The 19,587-nt window shown below is 39.2% G+C and overlaps 2 protein-coding genes across 3 annotated transcripts; one reads left to right on the top strand and one right to left on the bottom strand.

Moving 5' to 3' along the window:
- The first annotated feature begins 7,618 nt into the window (after positions 1–7,618).
- LOC129762672 (uncharacterized) lies at positions 7,619–18,238 on the top strand. 2 transcript variants are annotated; one of them, XM_055761166.1, is made up of 6 exons: positions 7,619–7,870; positions 8,212–8,522; positions 8,581–8,697; positions 8,766–10,753; positions 16,705–16,943; positions 17,012–18,238. In XM_055761166.1, exons 2-6 carry the CDS (start codon positions 8,233–8,235, stop codon positions 17,573–17,575), a joined length of 3,198 nt encoding a protein of 1,065 aa, XP_055617141.1. In that variant the 5' UTR covers positions 7,619–7,870; positions 8,212–8,232; the 3' UTR covers positions 17,576–18,238. The 2 variants fall into 2 exon arrangements, with proteins under 2 accessions (XP_055617141.1, XP_055617132.1); XM_055761157.1 differs by having other exon boundaries at positions 7,619–7,874.
- Positions 18,239–18,274: 36 nt separating this feature from the next.
- LOC129762721 (mediator of RNA polymerase II transcription subunit 4) lies at positions 18,275–19,337 on the bottom strand. Its single transcript, XM_055761238.1, has 2 exons — positions 19,159–19,337; positions 18,275–19,094 (listed from the first exon to the last, which is right to left on the bottom strand). Exons 1-2 carry the CDS (start codon positions 19,227–19,229, stop codon positions 18,365–18,367), a joined length of 801 nt encoding a protein of 266 aa, XP_055617213.1. The 5' UTR covers positions 19,230–19,337; the 3' UTR covers positions 18,275–18,364.
- Positions 19,338–19,587: the final 250 nt, after the last annotated feature.

Raw genomic sequence — 19,587 nt, 5'->3', positions numbered from 1 at the left:
CAAGCATACGAGTCGGTCTAGTCAGTTACTGCAGTGCAGCTACTCACACCGTGTGAACACATCATGCCAGTTATTGTCATGTGTGATCCGGCGTGCGAGCTACTTCAAAGTTTTTTGAATTTACTCGCACTCGCATGCTTCAAAACGTCAAAAACAGAATTTAGCGTTCGAATCAGGGATGCCAAATGTAAAGAAATGTCTCTATTTTTAAGATATTTGAAAATATGCGAAGATATTTATAGACTTGAAAATTATTGGAAAAACAAATAAAACCCTCATAGTTTCTTAACGAAATCATTGTTATTCTGTTTTGCACGCTGGCGGGGCACGCTTTCTTTTTGAGATAGTTTTCTGGAGAATGTCTAATATAGAATCATTATCAGGCACAATTTTCATTCAAAATTCACTCACAACTTGCGAAAAAAAGTAAGGTTCTAAGAAACAGAATACATATTCGATTTAAAAAAGTACATTTTCATTCATTATTTTAATTTTTGACGCGTGTGAATAAAATTTTAAAAAGTCTTCTAGACTATCATTTAAAGCATCACATACTTCCGGAATTATCTTAGCTATGGATGCTTTCGAGATTCTAAAAAATATCGACAACAATCTGAACAATATTCCAGAAGAAAGGCATATCAATGTCATTTATATTATCACTCTTGCAGGTACAGCATCCTTCATGAGTGTATCTTGGCGTTGTATTTGTGGAGCAATTAAATTCAACAGTTTTTCCACTTGTTCAGGTGTTATTCTCAACACTGCTCTGTAATCTCTATAAAATTGTGTAATGATACATTCAACTGAAAACCTAAGATGAAAACTACCAATAAAGAAGTCGATTTCGGACCAATCATTTGACAAATTCGGACCTGATTGCTGTTTCTGACTATTTGATGGACATTTGAAAAATCGCCTGGCATCCCAGGTAAACCCGTGCCGTAGTATCTAGTTTCTCGCCAGCAGCTCACACTATGTGAACGGACAAGGCGAGTCAACCAATTGTCAAGCGAGTCCACCGGGTCAGTAGCTGCTCATTGTCAAGTCAGCTACTAGCAACGTATAAATGGGCCTTTACAGCTAAAATGCTAATGAGCCTAATAAATAAATAAATGGGATAAAAAAACATTTATTTTAAAATTAGTATTCTAATGTCTACTTTGTTTGGATTTTTGAACAACTGCATGGAAGTTTATCCCTTGTCATTTTAATTACTGTTTTCAAAATTAGGGTACTGAACACTTCGTCTAAAAATAGGACACAAGCAAAAAACTTCTTTTTTTTATTTCTCAAGTGCATTTTACACGAAAAAAAAAATACTTTCAATCTTTTTCCCATGCACTGTCAAACATTTTTCGTCAAAGGAACAAACGATTCTGTAACTTTGACTTTGTTCTTTTACGTTTTTGGTCCACGCATCGAGAAGTTAAATTGAATTTAAATTAAGTTTAGAACACTTCAAAATTTCAGTTTCTGCTAAAATGTCAGATGGGCTCTTATGATTTTGAATGCTAGTATTGTTTATTAAAAAAAACTAGTTTGTTCATTTCATCTGATTATTTTTACTTTTAATAACAATACTTTTCCTATGTAGTGAACTATTATAAGAAAAGTTACACAGATAAACAACCAACAGTGACCAACCGTTTACTTAAGTGAACTAGTTCTTTTGAGCAGTTCACTCACTGTTTTGTACAGTGGGGGGATATGTCAAAGCAAGTATAAAAAGTATGGGATGTTATATAGGACTGTTCATTCATAAAATGCCGTTTTAATCATTATTCGTCTGATATTTGTTAGAAATAACTTGCCACAATAGAAAATCAAACTTTGATTTTGAAATTTTGATTTTGTTTGAGTCGTTAATCATTATTTTCAGTATGAACTAGCATTGTGCTGCTTTGCTTACGATGTATTGCAATAAATGCTGTAGCAAAACTGTACCCAAACCGCGAACGTCCATCTCAAAATTATCGAGCACAAAACGATATAATATAAAACCTATTTTATATTAGCGACGCGAATTTCACTGTTTAAATCTTTCCGCTTTCAACTATATTTTCTATATATATATATATATATATATATATATATATATATATATATATATATATATATATACAACTGCTCTGTTCTGCAAGGACATATATATATATATATATATATATATATATATATATATATATATATATATATATATATATATATATATATATATATATATATATATATATATATATATATATATATATATATATATATATATATATATATATATATATATATATATATATATATATATATATATATATATATATATATATATATATATATATATATATATATATATATATATATATATATATATATGTATATGTATATATATATATATATATATATATTGTCTACGGCATCAAAAAACTGTTTTTTGAAAACCCCGATTTCCTTTACTCTCCTCTTGGATGATTTTTCGATTTTCAGAGAACTAAAATTTTGAGATCTGCGATAATAGTAAATGAAGTTCGTATGCACCAATATTTCGCAGAGGGTATTTTATCGTGCAAATCAACATTTCGCAGCAATTTCCGAATGAAAAATCGAGATAATTATTTTTATTGGCACTTAAAATCATACGTTTGCTCTCGTATTCCGAAAAAAAATCCCAGAGTGTCGGTTTTTGACAATTTTTTTTTAGAGATGACACTATATCTCGACGTTTCATGCAATTTGAATTTTTTTTTCGAAAGCCACGCTTCCCTGTATCCCCCCCCCTTGGGTCATTTTTCGGTTTTCAAAAAACTCAAACTTTGATATATATATATATATATATATATATTCATAACTTACGTTCGGGAGGTGATATATTTGAAATAAAAGAGATGTTGTTCTCTTGAAGCTAAAATACCAACTGATTTTTATTCATCATTACATTTTACTCCTAACTTCCTATTTCTACCTGTTTGTTCTATATTTCCCTATCGATCCTTCGATCCTTTTTATTGCTGCTATTATCGGCATTGTGTTGTGTTTTCCCTGAATGTGAGATACTGCTAATGATCTAAATCGTTTATTGCTATTTCGGTCCTTATTGTTCGTTGCTTATCTTTACTGTCTAACTACGGTGTGGCAAACATTGTCATTGTTTATTTAGGATCGTTTCCTTATTTTCTAAAAGTTCGAGAGCAACTGCTTGTTGTTGTTGTATCTGTTGTAGGGCTCTGAGTTGTTCGAGCGGGCACTGCTTATCTTCAGGTAAATTTGGAGTCGTGTTCATCCCAGGGTTGACACTTCGGGGGTTAAGGTTGGTCTCGTAGTTAACTACTCCCCCTTCGAGTGAGGAACGTCCCGTTTCGATATCTGATGCTTTTGAATAAGTTCTTGTGGGCGACAACTTGTTGTAAAGAATGAAACTGATTACAATGAGGCATGTAATTTGCATGAGAGAAAATCCGCCGAAAAGACTCCAGAGTTTAAAATTAATGTGAACTTGCTTGAGGTAAACATGCTCCAGTTTATTTCTGTTGCTGATAGTTTCATTGTTGATTTTTTCTAATTCGTAGTTTTTATGGTGTTTCCAGTTGATTTTGAGATTGTGAAACGCTCTTTGGATGACGTTTGCTTCGCTTATTATCTCGGCATTCTTGAAACGTTGATTGTTAAACAATATCGTGCAGTTTCCAAATGAAATGAGGAAGTTTCCATTCAGGGTTCTATTATCTGGTCCACATGTCGTTTGTAGGATTTGGTTTTTTGCGTTAGAAATCAGGATCGAATTTTCCGTGATAAGTTTCTGGGTCGTCTTGTTTTGCATTACATAGCTACATGTAGCCTGTCTTCCGTGAATCAACGAAGCTACGCATTCATCGCGTAACTCGTTCAGGAATGATGATTTCTGGACAAAATCTTCGGGTTTTGTTGTTGTGTAAAGATTGTTGTTCCTTTTAATTATGTAGGTTGGATTCTGGTGTAAGATACGGTTGTTGTTTACCAATGGGTAAATTCTAATGATGTCTGATGTTGTATTTTCCAGCTGGGGAACATTAAGTATATATAAAAGTATATCGTCTCTCAGCGCCAATTTCGGGATTACAAATTGTAGAGCCTCATCCGGAAAATTTACTGCGACGCCTTGATCTTGCAACAATGTCCTTATAGCGTTTATTTCTCTCAAAGATAGTATTTTGTTGCTAACAAGCGAGCTTTTTGATAAAGTTACTGCATCCTGGATACTGTCAAGAAGATGGTTGATGTTATCGATGTTTAATATTGTTGTTATCGTTTCAATTTCGTCCAATATAAGTTTGTTTGTGAAAGAATTCTCCACGATTTTATTGATAGTGTTGGTAATTTGTGAAACTCTTTCGCTTATTTGAAAATTAATCTTGAGCTGTTCATTGTTTTGGTTGATCAGTTCGTTCATTGTACAATTAATTATTCTCAGATCCTCTGCATCAGGTGTTCCTGCGATGAATTTGAATACTGTGCCAATGATGTCCCAACGTCTGTTTCGAGGTTTTCTGGATTTCAATCCGTAGAACGTTGTATACAGTTGCTGAACTTTGTACTTGATGATGTTTGCAAGTGGATTTGTATTGGTTAATCTTTGATATGAAGTACTACTTAATGTATCAATCGTATTTTCGATTGTAGTTAAATTAATTGGATGGATGATCTTGATTATTCCTACTTGGACCTTACATTCTCTCTCTTTTATTAATAACAGGGGGTTGTCTCGCAAGTTTTCGATCGCCAGATGATGTGCGTTGACTGTTACAAGAAACATCAAAATGTAGTACCACCTTTTCTGGAAAGGGTTTTCTTCTTCTTTTAATTTTACTTTTATGAATTTTAATGTTTCTATAGTCTGTGAATGTTTTCCTATAATTTCGCTTGACCTTTTGTTTTCTATATTTTGGTTTTCGTTTAGATTTTATGCCTTGTGCTTTTTGGTAAACTATTTCATTTTCGTTTAGGACAGGTTCTTCCTCTCTTTTTCAATTGTGTCTTTCTCTTGTTTTTTTCTTGATATTGTTGAATTTTATTTATGACTTCGTCGAAAATTTGATTTCTGTTTTCTAAGATTCTATCTATGTTCAATGGGCGTTCATCGCCATCTTTGATACCAAAAAAGATCTCGATTGGTTTCAACTTTGTTGCTGAATGAATCGTGCTATTGTATAATGCAGTTGCTATTTTGTACAAATCTTTTGCTGACATATCGGTATATTTTTGTTTCATGCATAAAAAGATTTCGGTAAGAGTTGAATGAAATCGTTCTACGATACCATTCACCTCACTATGTCCAGAAGGTGTAAAATATGATTCAACATTCAGTCTTTGGAGAAGTCCTTGAATTTCTGGGGATTTGAAAGCAACCTCATTATCATAGACTATCATTTTAGGGGTTCCGTAAGTAGTGAGAAGTTTGGTAATGCCTTTTTTAACATCGGGTATAGAGCGGGATTTTAGAGGTATAAGGATAGCGTATCTTGACAATTTGTCAATGGCTGTTATAAAAAGATTCGGAGAGGAAATGTAGATATCAACATGAAGGATGTCTAAAGGTTTTTGTGGAATTGGGGTATCTGAAAAGGTTATTTTGTAGGGATTTCTTTCGTACTTACATTCAAGACAGGTGACACAAAAGTTGATAAATTTCTGTATCCTGTCTCTCATTCGAGGGAAGTAGAAATTTCTCGCAATTGCTGATTGGTTTTCTTCTATTCCTCGGTGGGCTCTGCCGTGTGTGGCTTCTATAACTCTATCTTGTTCTTCTATAGTGGTAAGGTCCTGCAATATGGATTGTGTTAATACAATTTTAAATGATTTTGCACGAGAGAAGTGGTTCCTATATGTTGCTTGTAGGGTATTTACCCATTCTTCCGGGCAAAGAATGCAGTTAACTCTTGAAGAATGCATATAGTCCCGAAATATCTTTATAGCTATAGAGACACCAAATGTTGCTCTCATCAAAGTGCGTCTTTGGACTCCTGGGAAAATTTGTTCTAATGTTTCAGTATTTCTATCTCCCTTCTTGATAAGAATTTGATGTTTGAAAAAGTTAAGTGGAGATTCGGTCATTCTTATAGGGATGTCATTGTCAGAATCTGTGGAACGTGCGGTTGATGCATCCGGTAACGATTCTGTTTCATTTGAATTTAACTCTTGAGTGACTCGCGATAACCCGTCGGCTACTACATTTTGTTTGCCGGAACGGTATTGAATCTCGTAGTCGAATTCTTCCAGACGCAGTTTCATGCGTATGAGTCTGTCGTTTGGAGTTTTTAAATTGAGTGCGTATGTCAATGGTTTGTGGTCGGTATATAACGTGAACTTCCGACCGTATAAGTATGGCCTGAAATATTTACATGCCCAATCAATGGCGAGGAGTTCTTTTTCAATGGCTGAATATTTTTCTTCGGTTTTGCTTAGGGTGCGTGATGCGAAGGCAATGGGTTTGTCTTTACCGATAGGGCCTTGGGATAAAACTGCACCTAATGCATAATTCGATGCATCAGTGGTAAGTATAAAGCGTTTGGAAAAGCCAGGGTATTGGAGGACATGGCTACTTGTTAAAATGTCCTTCACTTCACTCACTCGCGGCGAAATTCTTCCGATTTGCACTGAGTCGCGAACCACACACTTCGATTTGATGTGAGATACTGCTAATGATCTAAATCGTTTATTGCTATTTCGGTCCTTATTGTTCGTTGCTTATCTTTACTGTCTAACTACGGTGTGGCAAACATTGTCATTGTTTATTTAGGATCGTTTCCTTATTTTCTAAAAGTTCGAGAGCAACTGCTTGTTGTTGTTGTATCTGTTGTAGGGCTCTGAGTTGTTCGAGCGGGCACTGCTTATCTTCAGGTAAATTTGGAGTCGTGTTCATCCCAGGGTTGACACTTCGGGGGTTAAGGTTGGTCTCGTAGTTAACTTATATATATATATATATATATATATATATATATATATATATATATATATATATATATATATATATATATATATATATATATATATATATATATATATATATATATATATATATATATATGCAACAGAAAAACGTGTTTTTGCGTGAGTTGACCCAAACAAACGCCAAAATAATTCATCCGTTTTTGTGAAGCTATTTTCAATTTAATTTAATCATCAAAATTAAGAGAGAAATGAAAATTCATTTTCGCAAGAAAAGTCGCAAGATCTTAGCATCGAATTTAGGATGAAATTAATTCTATACAATTCACAGATCACACACAATTCACAAAAATGCTTGGCCCCTTACGAAACGACACAACATTATGCGGACACTAATGCCTACTGGGCTTAACCTTCTCATCCTCTCACCCACACACATTTGGGCGACTATCAGTTTGTTGACATCGCAGCTGCTTCTTCCTTCTGATACTTCCATTGCTAATACCTGGTCGTCAGTATACGCCGTAACACCTGCACATTTCCAAAGCAAAACTTTTATTCCAAAATACTCGTAGCGTTGAGATGTTTGGCCTGAAACAATGCTTTTGTTGTTGTTCTGAATGGTTTAGAGGTTAAGCTGTGACACATCAAGCGGTAACCATCGCTATCGCTGCAGTAAACAAGTGCATTTTATTTGGACGCCCCCCGAATTGACACTCGTAAATCCACAGACCGTAGCTGATTGCATTTGTACACCACTAATTCTGGATGCGCATCGCTCCCTGTCTGTTGTCGCGAGGAAGACGAATTTTCAACTCGTTTCTTGTGACCAGTGAAAACGTATCTTTTTTCTCAATCAAAGTGGTGTAAATTGTGGTCGTTATTGGTAACAGCAGAAGTCGGCTAGTGATAATGGAAGTATTGAGTGTTTAGTTCGCTGTGCGAATATTGTGTAGGTAAACAATATTTCATGATGTGCCATTGCATCTTCCGACAGACAAGGAAATTCCTAAAATTCTGAATCGTAATGTGCATATTTATTCCGGTAAAAAACTTGATCAATACCGAACGAGTCCTAATGCAGCCGGAATTTGCTCCTAAATTTCTTGCACTTCACCCCCTAATTGTTTCATAGACTGCTTTTTGAAACAGTTTCTTTCCCATGAAACACTTCCTTTTCTACCCCAACCAAGAATCCGAAACCGGTTTTCGTTTGCATATTTTTGTGATCAATGATATAGAACTATCGGTAATTTATGCTACATTTTCTCCACCGCGTCGATCGTTTTCCAGAGCTGTATAGAATCCAGCGACATGAGCAGGAGGTCGTCTGCGGATTGGGACTCGCTGGTTTCTGCAAACGCAGGTAACTGCAGTCGGGAGAGATTCGGGAGAAGCCGCACAGGGAAGAAATTTAACTTTTTTGGTCGCTCGAACGATGCGATCCGCTGTGACAATGTTCTGCTGAAGGTTCTCAACCGGCAGCATTCGGGATTTTTCAGCAGCGGGCTGAACAAACGCTCTCATCAGGCCGCCTTCCGGGAGGTGCCGGAACATTTGAGCTTTTGTCTGAAGGAAATTGTTCCCTATTGCTATTTGCAAGGGTTAGCTGAGCTGGTCGATTATTTGGAATGCTTTTTCTTAAGATTACTTTCGTTGTAGGCACGTGTTCATGGGTCTGTCTGCGTGTGGCCAGTTCCTGATTAGTTACAAAGTCTCGTACGACTATGACGAGGTCGTGGCGAATGAGTACAATTTCTCTTCTAACTACAAATATGAGTGAGTAACCAACACGTGTGAGCTTCCAGTTCATTAGTGGGTATTAATTGCTTTTACTGTCTCAACAGATTGTACTTTTGGATTTATCGGCCTCACTTCTTACTGAGCAAGTATTTCCACGTGTGTCTTTTCGATGATCATGGTGTGGACGATATAAAGACGGTATCGATTACCCAGTGGAATACCGATCAGCAGTTGTTGATTGTCCACGGGGCGAGTGAGAAAGATGACTTCGATTCGTACATTACAGTGGTTCGTGTGCCGAGACTCGGTTGTTTGGATTGCAAGCAGTTGAGAGATGCTGATGAGGAAGACGGTAACCGGCAGGATATACTGTGCATCAAATGCAACATGACGATCCATACCAAGTATCGCAATTCGGATTCGGGTCCCAAATTCAACCCTCGCTACAACCTGAACTGTCCCGGTTACATCGTTATGAGCGAAAATAGCTTCATTCATACTATCAACATCCAGCTGGACATGAGTAGATGTCCAAAGAAACGATCTTCCGGCGTGATTAGTAGCAAATATATATCCAAGCACCCGCGGCATCATGAAGAGGATCCTGTCGAGACCAGTACTGCTCCACCGAAATCTCAAGTTACACCAGTTGAGCCGGATCTGTCGAAACCATCCGCCAGCAGCGAACCTCCCGTATCAACCCCTGAAACTTCCCTGAGCATAGCGGATCAAATAATTGCCGACTTTGCTGAATATGAGACTGAAGCCATCGAATCCAAGTGTTCCCAACCATTTCCCTCGCTGTTACGCACCACCGCCAGTAGGCTGTCATCGAACTCGTTTCAATCGACGACAGCACAGTATTCGAAAAATTTCGACGAACTGGTCATTACCTGCGATCGTGGCGGTGAAGCTTTCTCCTCGCGAACTCCGATAATGACACGAGGAGCCACACTTCGGCTGGAATCACTGTCACCCTCCTCCACATCGAATGTTCGGCTTTTGAACCATCGAAACAATACCAACATCGAGCTAAGAATCCAGTCATCGGAAGGAGATGCCGGTCCCAGCCGTGGCTACAGAGCCTATGTAACACGGGTGGACTTTCAGTCCGGCCCTTCCGAAGAACCACCCGCGTCCGGTGCTTCCTTACGTTCCAAAGTTGCCAACAGCATTGCTCAATTTCCGCCCAGTTCCGTGAAACCAGAATCGGGTGGGCTACCGTCAAGTTCCTCATCATCCTCGCCGCCAAGCTACGGCAGGACACCACTACGAAGACGTTCGTATCTCTCTACCAGAGCGACTGAATCTAATGTTCCTAACCAACCGGGCAGCAGTGGCAATGCCGCCAGTGACGTTGCTGCCAAAGCGTATGAATTTTCCGAAGACAACGAACGCTGTGAGAAAATTAGCACCTTCCGAAAACGCCGCCTGGCGGACAAAAAATACGAATTCTCCGAGGATAGCAGCCACGGTGACAGCAGCGTAATCGTGCCCTTCAATCGACTGCGTTCTCAAATCCGCACCAGATCGGCTAGTCAGAATTTGATCTGCAGTCCGTCCCATCCGGGCTACGAAATGACGACCCATTTGCACCGCGCCTCACCCAGCCATGGATTTCGGTCCCCTTGTGGTTCGCCAGTTGGCAACCGCTATCTCCGATCGCCGCCTGGCATTCGATCTCCTAACTACTATCGGCATAATTCGCCAGTCGCCGGTAACCCATCAATGGGAGCAGCGCGGCCCTCACAGCCAATCCAGCCACAATCTGCCGCACAGCTCATCAAGATGTCCAACTTCGATCCGAAGGATTACATTTATGCAAGTGGTTATGGTGGGGCAAACGATGAGATTCCGAGGTTTTTCATCGATGCAATCCAGAAGTTCAACGAGAAGAAGCTTCAGGTGGAGGCCGCTGGTGGAGGTAACAACGAGAACATCAACTCGGATAATTTGCCTCCTCCGAAAGCGGCGGACACCGCAAATGGCGGAAGCCAACCGATGAAACTGGAGCTGCCGGTTTGCTCGAAGAAGATTGTTAAAATTTTTGTCGAAGAGGATGATGCCAATTCGGTTGTCACCACGGAGGAAGGTAAGTGATTCGTTTCGTTTAAACCAGGGACTCTAAAACTATTTTGGGCAACAGATCCCTTTTCCAGGATTAAGTGATTTCTCAGACCACTATAGTAAAATTTTTTGACGTAGGATTACGTGTTTCATTACTATATTGGGGTGTATGTTTAAAGTTTCGAAACGGGAGCGTCACGCCGGACCAACAAGATTTTGAGCGTTAATACCTCCCAACCAACTGAACGAAAGGGTATGATAACCACTTCATTCGAAAGATAAAATGTCTATGCGTTATATGCTTGTTAATTATTGATCCAGAAACTAGTTTCAATAGATTAAAAAATGCTTTCAAAACAGGCTGTTGAAATCACACGAATCTGTATATAAGCTGGCACCCGCTCGGCTATCCACTCAGTTGGAGCGTGTTATCGCTGCTACAAGATTGGTGTGGCGAAGCTATCTTCGTTCATCAAGAAAGCGCTAATGAACGGTGTCACCATCAAGAACATGTTTGTGCAAACGAAGGGCACTGATGCGTCGTGTTGGTTCGAGCGTCTACCGCTACCTCCACGCTGCTACCGGGGAGAAGAAAACAACTACCCCAAAAAATTAAACTCAAACTTGCTGCTGTGAAAAAGACGACCAGAAAAATAAAACTGCTGCTACTGTAAAAAGCCATTCCAACCATCCACCGGTGAATGAGCTGATAGTGACCGCAAGTAAAACGCTGAATGAGCACAATGGTTCATCACTGCAGGTCATTAAGGCATTACTTGGCACCTACAAGGTCTATGTGGCGAAGCTAACTTCGTTCAGCATGTCGGTTTGTGCAAACGAAGGGCTCTGCTTTGTCGTGTTCCTTAGGCGGTTCGCACACCAGAGCAATAAGCAACTAACAGTTGGTAACATGCAATGAGCAATATTATCGCCGATGGGTTTTTCCATTACATTTTTGTTGATCTCGCACATCGACGCAATACGATATCGCTGTCGCCTTTGTAGAGCAACATATATCGCTAGCAACACGACGTGTTGGTTGAAATGCAACTTATCGCCCATAATTTGGCAAGTTTCGTTCATTAAGCAGATTGTTTGCATAATATCAGGCGTTTTTATTTCTTTGGTATGCGAAGTATCACAAAATATGTTGCCTGTTGCATATTGCGTATTGCTGCTTGCTAGTTGCTTATTGTTCCGGTGTGCGAGCCGCCTTAAAGCTGGTGAAGAGGGCAACCAGCAAGGAATTTCTTTAAAGCGAAAGAGTTTATCAAATACTGTGATCAACTACATACTTTTTGTAATTTCTTCAAAACACACAAAGAGGGGAAAGAGTTAGTGACAAGTAATGTATCATGTATGAGGGCAAACATGAGAAAGTGGAGAATAAATTTTAAAGCGGTTTGCGTGATTGCTTCTTCTGCTGAATATTTTGCTTTCGCTACATACAAGTTGATCGTAGACGTTATGCAAATGGGAACGACAATCTTGTTTTGCCAGCCGTGTCTTGCATCACCCGTAATCAATACTGATATGTTCCATATGTTCTACAATTTCAAGCAGGTACCCATGTTTATAGATTTTTGTGATTGTCATGAAATATAGAGACTTCAAACTTTTTAAGTTCATTCGACTCTACCAATAGTTGGCTTTTAAGGCATATAACTCGTAGACATTTTATCTTTCGAAAGAAGTGATAATCATGTCACTTCGCTCAGTCGACAAAGAAGTATTGAAGCTCAAAACCTTGTACCTCCTCTTTAGTGAAAATATTTGTTAGCTCTGATAAGGGCCGATGAATGAATGATTTCACTGTATGAGGGGCGCGAATGTTTCACGAAGGAATAAAACGCTAATTTGGGCAGATTTTCAAATCAACTCTGAGCATTAACTTTTACTATTGACCGCTGTCTAGATCGATACTGAAACACTCAATTAATAGAATAGTTTTTCAGTATTTCAAAATTACAAATATAGTACAGGGAAATTACATTTCCAACGCTCCCAAAATCAATGCCCTGAACAACCCTCAGAACGGCAATAGAAACTCCGAACCGAATCGGTTTTGTGGTGGGATGGCGGCGACAACAGCATTCGCTGCAAAACATATTTTTAGCTTCAGTTTTGCACCGAAGAAAGCATCTCTCATTGCTGAAAAATACATTTTTTTTCATATCTGGCTTGAAATGTTCTTTGAAGCCACTTTCAACCCGGAAACAATATTCGAATTCACGAAAATTTTATGATAATTCCGATAAAAATCATCAATATTTATCAGTCATTCAGCTAGCGACCAAATGACAGCAGCAGCGATGCTTTCCAAATGACCATTCAGAGTGTTTAGTTTAGCTAATTAACTGAAAAAAAATTGCATTAAACGTTTGGACAAAAATTGACGATTTTTCATAAGTTTAGACGCTGTAAGCGTGCGAACGAAGCAGCAAACTCGGTTGCGCGAAGGAATCAACCGCAATGAGTTTGGCTTGCTCGTTACAGATCTGGAAGCAGAGTGTTGTATGAACTTTACCAAAAATAAACTGGATAGACCGCCTTCGCACTAATTCCCCACAGAACGCGTGACGCTACTTACTTTTTGAATTTCAGTCTGGTTTTTATACAGAATTTTGCTTACATGATATATCCTAATCCTAGGTCAAACACTGGGAGCGAAGGAGAAAGTTGAAGTGTTCGTAATTAATATGTATATATTTACTATTATAATGAGTAGTTTGTAGTCAACGTGTATATTTCATTAAACGGCCACCAACACATGTTTGGTAAATGTCAGAAGAGTAACAGACAAAGGTCTGAACGAATCGAAAAATAAAGAATAAGCCCTTGATACTCGAGTGCTCAGATCAAACAGTCGAGTTTCTATTGCAACCCCGAAAACAGAATTTCACAAGTGGCGACGAGGAAAAAGTAAACAAAAAAGTAAAAACAATTAGTGCAAATTATTGAAAAGTGAAACGCAGAGATAAGGTGAAAAAAGAAAATTATTGACCCGATATTTTATTGTGCGGCGAATTTTTCTTTTCTCATTTTTTTTTATCTGTATTATAGAGACTTTCAACTCATTTGGCTGGTTCGTCACTTTTTTCTTTTCTCAGTCTCAGCCAACATAGTCGGTGCCATAGACGCCAACAGACAAATTTTTTGTCTTCGCATTACGCTGAACCATCAGCGATTCCGGTGAATTTTCCTGCGTTAATTTTCGGCGGACAGCAACTCGTATTTCTTATCCAGCACGGCAAAAGCCGAAAGCCGTTTTAGCCATATTTCACGTAACCTCCCGGAAAGGCAGTGGCAGAAACGAGAACAAGACAACGAAAGGGATCGTAAATATCTGGCAGCTGAGATTACTCGCAATTGTGTGCGATTTTTGTGGTGTCAAGTGATACATTAAAAGAAATGATTCTTCTTCTTCTTTGTTTTTAAGAGGCTTTAAACTTTGCAGTTCATTCGCCTCTAGGAATGATTAATAATGAAAAACATGCATAGGAGGCGATGTTCACATTATAAGTCAATAATTCTAGATCCAACCCGGACGAGCTCTTGAGTGATATGGTCAACCGAATGTAAGCAGATTCGAATAGTGAGAAGGATGAGGATGGTTCAAATTGGAAACGTACCAAGTATGGCGCATCGCGGTGTGATTCGCTTATGTAAAGGGTATAGTACCTACAAAAAGCCAAATATTCGCTTGGTCTGGGAACGACGCCAGCGATGCCCACCAGGAAGAATTTCGTAAGCGTGAATGGAAGAGGAAAATCAATTCATGATATCGATAAATTGCCGAATCGATTGTTTCTAAGGCGTTTGGAAAGTCTAACACTGACGAAGAATATGTTCATACGAAATAGTTCACTGTTAGTGACATCGAGTCGTTATATTATGAGTTTTAGTAGTGATTTCTTGAATTGGTTAAGTTTGATTGTAAATTCTTATTCGATTTTTCTGACAAATGAATTGAAATGCTCTAAGAATAATTTTATTATATTTTTATTAATTTTCCAAAAGGGGAAGGGCTGATATGTTCGTAATTAATGTGTATATATTTACTATTATAATGAGTAGTTTGTAGTCAACGTGTATATTCCGTTAAACGGCCACCAACACATGTTTGGTAAATGTCAGAAGAGTAACAGGCAAAGGTTTGAAGGAATCGAAAAATAAAGAATAAGCCCTTCTTATTCTGGTGCTCAAAGCAAGCAGTTGTCTTTTCTTTTGATCCTTAAAAACAGGATTTAACAAAAGTGAGTAATGCTTCTTCATATAGCTAAAAATTCTATTTGTCACTCGCCTATTTTATGGTTTTGTTTTGGTTCTATGCGCAGCGTGCACCCTCGCACCGTACTAAATTCTAAACTATATTCCCAGCTGAGTAAAACATACGCTCACTTCAAGCGATAAAAATCTACGCGCCAACTGTTCTAGAAGCTATGAATGAAAATAAGGAAAAACACGTGATTCTGTTCGTGGCCTTCGTTTTCCTACCTTCTTATTGAAATAACAAATTCTTTCGATATCTTACACACGCCCTGACAAAACTACCCATACAGCTTCAATCATAGTAACTCATTAGTCAGCAGAAAAAAAATCAACAGCGCTATCAGTCGAACTCTAACCGTGATGGCGAAAACAGTGAAGCTATTTCGTTCAGAAGTGTGCGCGTTCAAAGAACGGTACCCCGTTTATTTCACACTCCAAGTTCCCAAAGAAAGTGATGCTGTGGCTCACAATCAGGGAGAAGGGGATGTCAAAGCCGCTCTTCTTTAGCTCGGGACTGGCCTTGAACGGGAAAATTTATAGTACGAAGTGTCTGCTGGAAATTGCGTCGTTCATCGAGAAATACCATAAGGGCGAAAACGCGGTGTTCTGGCCGGATCTGGCGTCGGCCTACTACTCGAAGCGATCGTTAGAGTAGATGGAGCGGCTGAATATCGATGTGGTACCCAAGTCGGAGATAAACGTTTCTATTGTGGTTCGACTCTCCTCCCCTTCTCTAAGGGAGGCTGCCATACAAATGAAAAAATAACTCAAGAACTAATCAAGTAAACGGAACCAAATTTGGCATGTGGAGGTTTTAGGAGGCAATAATTATTCCTATGGTTTGACAATCCTTCCCCCTTTCTAAAGGGGAGGAGGGTTGAATAAATCGAGAACTAATCAAGCAAATGTAATCAAAATGCCAAGTTTAATGAGGGTTTTAGGGATCGATAATCGTTGCTATGGTGGCTTGACATTCCTCTCCCGTTTTTGAGGCGGGGTTGCCATACAAATGAAACACAAATTTGTGCATAACTCGAGAACTAATCAAGTAAATGGAGCCAAATTTGGGATGCGAAGGTTTTTGGGTACGAGAAATGTTTCTATGAGGGTATGGAGAGGAAGGCTTCTGGAATGGAGAGAAATATTAGACATGTTTCAACAAAACATATTCCAACCAAATTGAACCAACACGAAAATTGAAAATTTTCGGAAAACTCTGAAGGAAAATGGGAAAAATCAATTCCCACATGTCCTATAGTGACAAGCGTTGAAGTAGATCTTTGTTCGAAAGTGGAAATGGATTTTAATATGATAAAACGCACTCCTATATCTTCTTCTATCTATATAAATGAAAATGATTATGGATTAGAGCAAAACTCGGCGAAGGAATTGTCCGATTTCGGGCTGTCTTTATTCTATCATATTTTCTGTATCAAACATTTATTCCATGTAAAGAAAAAACATGTTATTTACAAGTGGTTGGAAAATCTTGAACGAGAATTGTGTCTGAAAATAATCTGATATTATAATGACGAGTTTTGGTAGAAGTACTAGGGATTTTATAGTAAAAGGTAATTTTAAAGGGCCCATAAACGTGCGCTTAGTAAGATGTTTGAAGGTATTGATAACAACAAATAAATTTTGGGCGGGACGAAATTTGCCGGGTCAGCTAGTAAGTAAATGAAAAAAAATCCCCTTTTTCAGACGACTGTATTTCCCCGGGATATCACGCCTCACTGCCGATGGAAGTACATGGGTCGTGCTATTCCAACATGCAGATAATCTCGCAGGCGTCGTTCAACAAGCTCAACTGTCCAGCCGTCGTGGTGACGCAGAATTCGTTCGATATGGAAATGTTCTCTTTCCACGTGGCGAGTTATATCTGCTCGAAGAACGAGAAAAAGTATGGCATTTTGTTCGACTCGGCGTACGAATTGACTCACGTGAGTATGAAATTATCATTGCTTGTTGAATGTTCACGATTGAATCACAATCCAAACGTGTCAAACAGGTTTGCCCCCTGACGGAGACAATCACCTGCACGATGGTGCTACAGTTCACCGCTAGCGACACCAACAAGCTCAAGCAGTGCCACAATTGTTCCACCACAATCGATTGTCATACCCATCGGAAGATTTACCAGTGCCGGTCACTGTTTACCTGGAATATGACGACCGGCGAGTGGACCGTGTTGGATTATGGCAATCTTGCGGCTGGGCCGTATCTGGAGCTGAAGAAGCTCGCCACCAACTACAACCGATTGCTGGGCAAACTGCGGAAATTCACCCGCAAGCTGTTCGCTGCCAGCGAAGAACTGGAGAGCGAACGAACGTACGAGTATCTCAACCATCTGCGGGTACTGGACTCGAATAACGAGAAAACTAAGCAACGACTAGTCGATCTGGTGCATATGATCGAGTTTTACCGGAAACAGTTGAATGATCCGGGCGATAGTGACGAGAGCGACGATGACTCGGTCAGCTCGGCGGGATCTTCCGGGGCTGAAGAGGACGCCAATGCAATGGTGGGAGATGCGCCCGCTTCCGATACGGTTAGTGATGAGGATGATATTTAACTCCTATTCGATTTAGCTAGATATAAAATTTTGAACAATTTCTTGTTTAGAGCGTTTGTATTCTCGTGTTTCCACCTATTCTCTCTCTATCAATCTTTGAAAGCGTATGTGTGTATAATTTAAATTGTATGATAATAATGGAACCATGAGCGTTTATAAGCGTCAATCCATTGACTGATTGATTAATTATGGAAACGAATAGCTAATAAACACTAGTTTCATTAGCTTCCTCCAATCGATAGTGGATTCGTGTTCATTGAGTCTATTTTTTCATTAGATTTTTCAATGCCTATTACCCATCTGGGGTAATCTTCAATAGAAAACAGGAAATATGAAAACCATGACTATTTAGTGTCTGAAACAGTTGGGAAACTTAAGTATTGAAAAGACACGAAATATTGTGAAAGAAACTTCAATTTAGCAGGAAGATCGAGAGGGCAAGACAGTGCAAAAAAGGAAGGGAATTATCAAAACAGTAATTATTTCCGCACCTGTCTGACTAGATATTAGGCATTTTCAAAGTGTAAGAGTCGTGGAATTAGTAAACATACTTGGGAGTTTTGGGTGTCATTAGAACACAACCAATGCTCCCTCGTTCAAGTGGATTTACTTCCAACTATTTGAGAGTCAACGAGCAGGAAATATACTACTCAAAAGATATTACGTGTATGCGTGAATATTTTCAAGAACCAAAAGAAATTCCTTTACGATACTGAAACTTTATTTATCACCTTAGAAATACAAGCTTAACTCTGTAGCATACAAGCTTAACTCTGTAGCGTCGAGACCTCACTGCGAATCACTCGAGCTCGAGCTGGAACTATCGGTAGACATCACTTCCACATCGTCCTGGGAGGCATCCTTGTGAGCCCTGGTATCTAGCGAAACAGACGCCGTGCCAGCCCCCATCGTCATATGCAGCTCCCCGGATGGATGCCATGCGAACTGGTTCTGTGCCGAAGCGGGAATCTCTCCTGCCGTTCCCACTCCGGCGCTTCCTCCGGCGACCGTCGTGTTTCGATGCATATCGTTTAGACTGTTCTGATGCTGGAGGGTGTGTCCGTTGATGTTCAAGTCGGATTTCCCCAGGAAACCCAACCGCATTTCGATATCCGTTGGGTATGGTCGCCGCAGATCTCCCTGCTGCCACGTGAGCGGGGCGCAAATGGCATTCGAAGCACTAATTCTATGGGCAAACTTGATCAACTCTTCCGATGACACCGGTCTCTTGGTAGCTTTCGCAATACTGCCAAGCTTTTGGCGTGCCTGGAAAATCGACGTCGCTAGGATATGCTCGGCTTCCTTCAGCTGCTTCTGCAGCTGATTTATCTCTTCATCCTGCGTTTTAACCTGCTCCCGTAATGCATCCATTTTCTTCTCAATACCGGCTTGTTCGGCCGCTAACTGAAGGGTTGATTTTAATTCTTTATCCTTGGACACTAGTAGCTCGACCAGCTGAGCATGATCAGCACTGGACATCTTCAAATGTTTAGGAGCGATTGTATTCTCTATCAGTTCCCTACAGATGATATTATGTAGAAAATTATCTAGGTCAGGGGATATTCTCAGACAGACACTCTTACTTTGAAATTATTTCGATATCATCCACTATAGCCAGCAGGCGCTCCTTGGTGCTTAAGTGATATGAGGACATTTTTGAATATTTTTGGAGTATCCGAAATGGACTGCTCAATCAATTTACTGAAGTAGCACTGAGTTAGTATCTCAGTGAACACGACGCGAATTTAGCAGAGTTGTAAACAAAGCATGCCGAAATGACGTTTGTTTGCATTCGAGGTGGGTGGGTTTAGTGGTTATGCATTTGTAAGGTTTTATCTCAGCTTTTATGATAACATTTGGAGTTCAATCATAATTTTCATAGTTTACGAAAATACGTTCTCAAATTTTGACGTAGGATTTTGTCTTTCGTGAACATATTGGAGGTACAAATTGAAAAACAAAAATCGACCGCATCGTGAGAAATGTCCAATTTTAAATGCTATTGCGCCTAC

Source organism: Toxorhynchites rutilus, chromosome 1, assembly GCF_029784135.1.
Source record: "Toxorhynchites rutilus septentrionalis strain SRP chromosome 1, ASM2978413v1, whole genome shotgun sequence".
NCBI lineage: Eukaryota > Metazoa > Arthropoda > Insecta > Diptera > Culicidae > Toxorhynchites > Toxorhynchites rutilus.
The sequence above is the reverse complement of the archived record's forward strand: the minus strand, read 5'-3'. Positions and strand labels throughout refer to the sequence as shown.

Coding starts and splice junctions, on each gene's coding strand:
- LOC129762672 (XM_055761166.1), top strand. CDS start 8,233: ATGAGCAGGAGGTCGTCTGCGGATTGGGACTCGCTGGTTTCTGCAAAC. Junction 8,698..8,765: donor TCTTCTAACTACAAATATGA/GTGAGTAACCAA, acceptor CTGTCTCAACAG/ATTGTACTTTTGGATTTATC. Junction 16,944..17,011: donor CGGCGTACGAATTGACTCAC/GTGAGTATGAAA, acceptor CGTGTCAAACAG/GTTTGCCCCCTGACGGAGAC.
- LOC129762721 (XM_055761238.1), bottom strand. CDS start 19,229: ATGTCCTCATATCACTTAAGCACCAAGGAGCGCCTGCTGGCTATAGTG. Junction 19,095..19,158: donor GATATCGAAATAATTTCAAA/GTAAGAGTGTCT, acceptor TATCATCTGTAG/GGAACTGATAGAGAATACAA.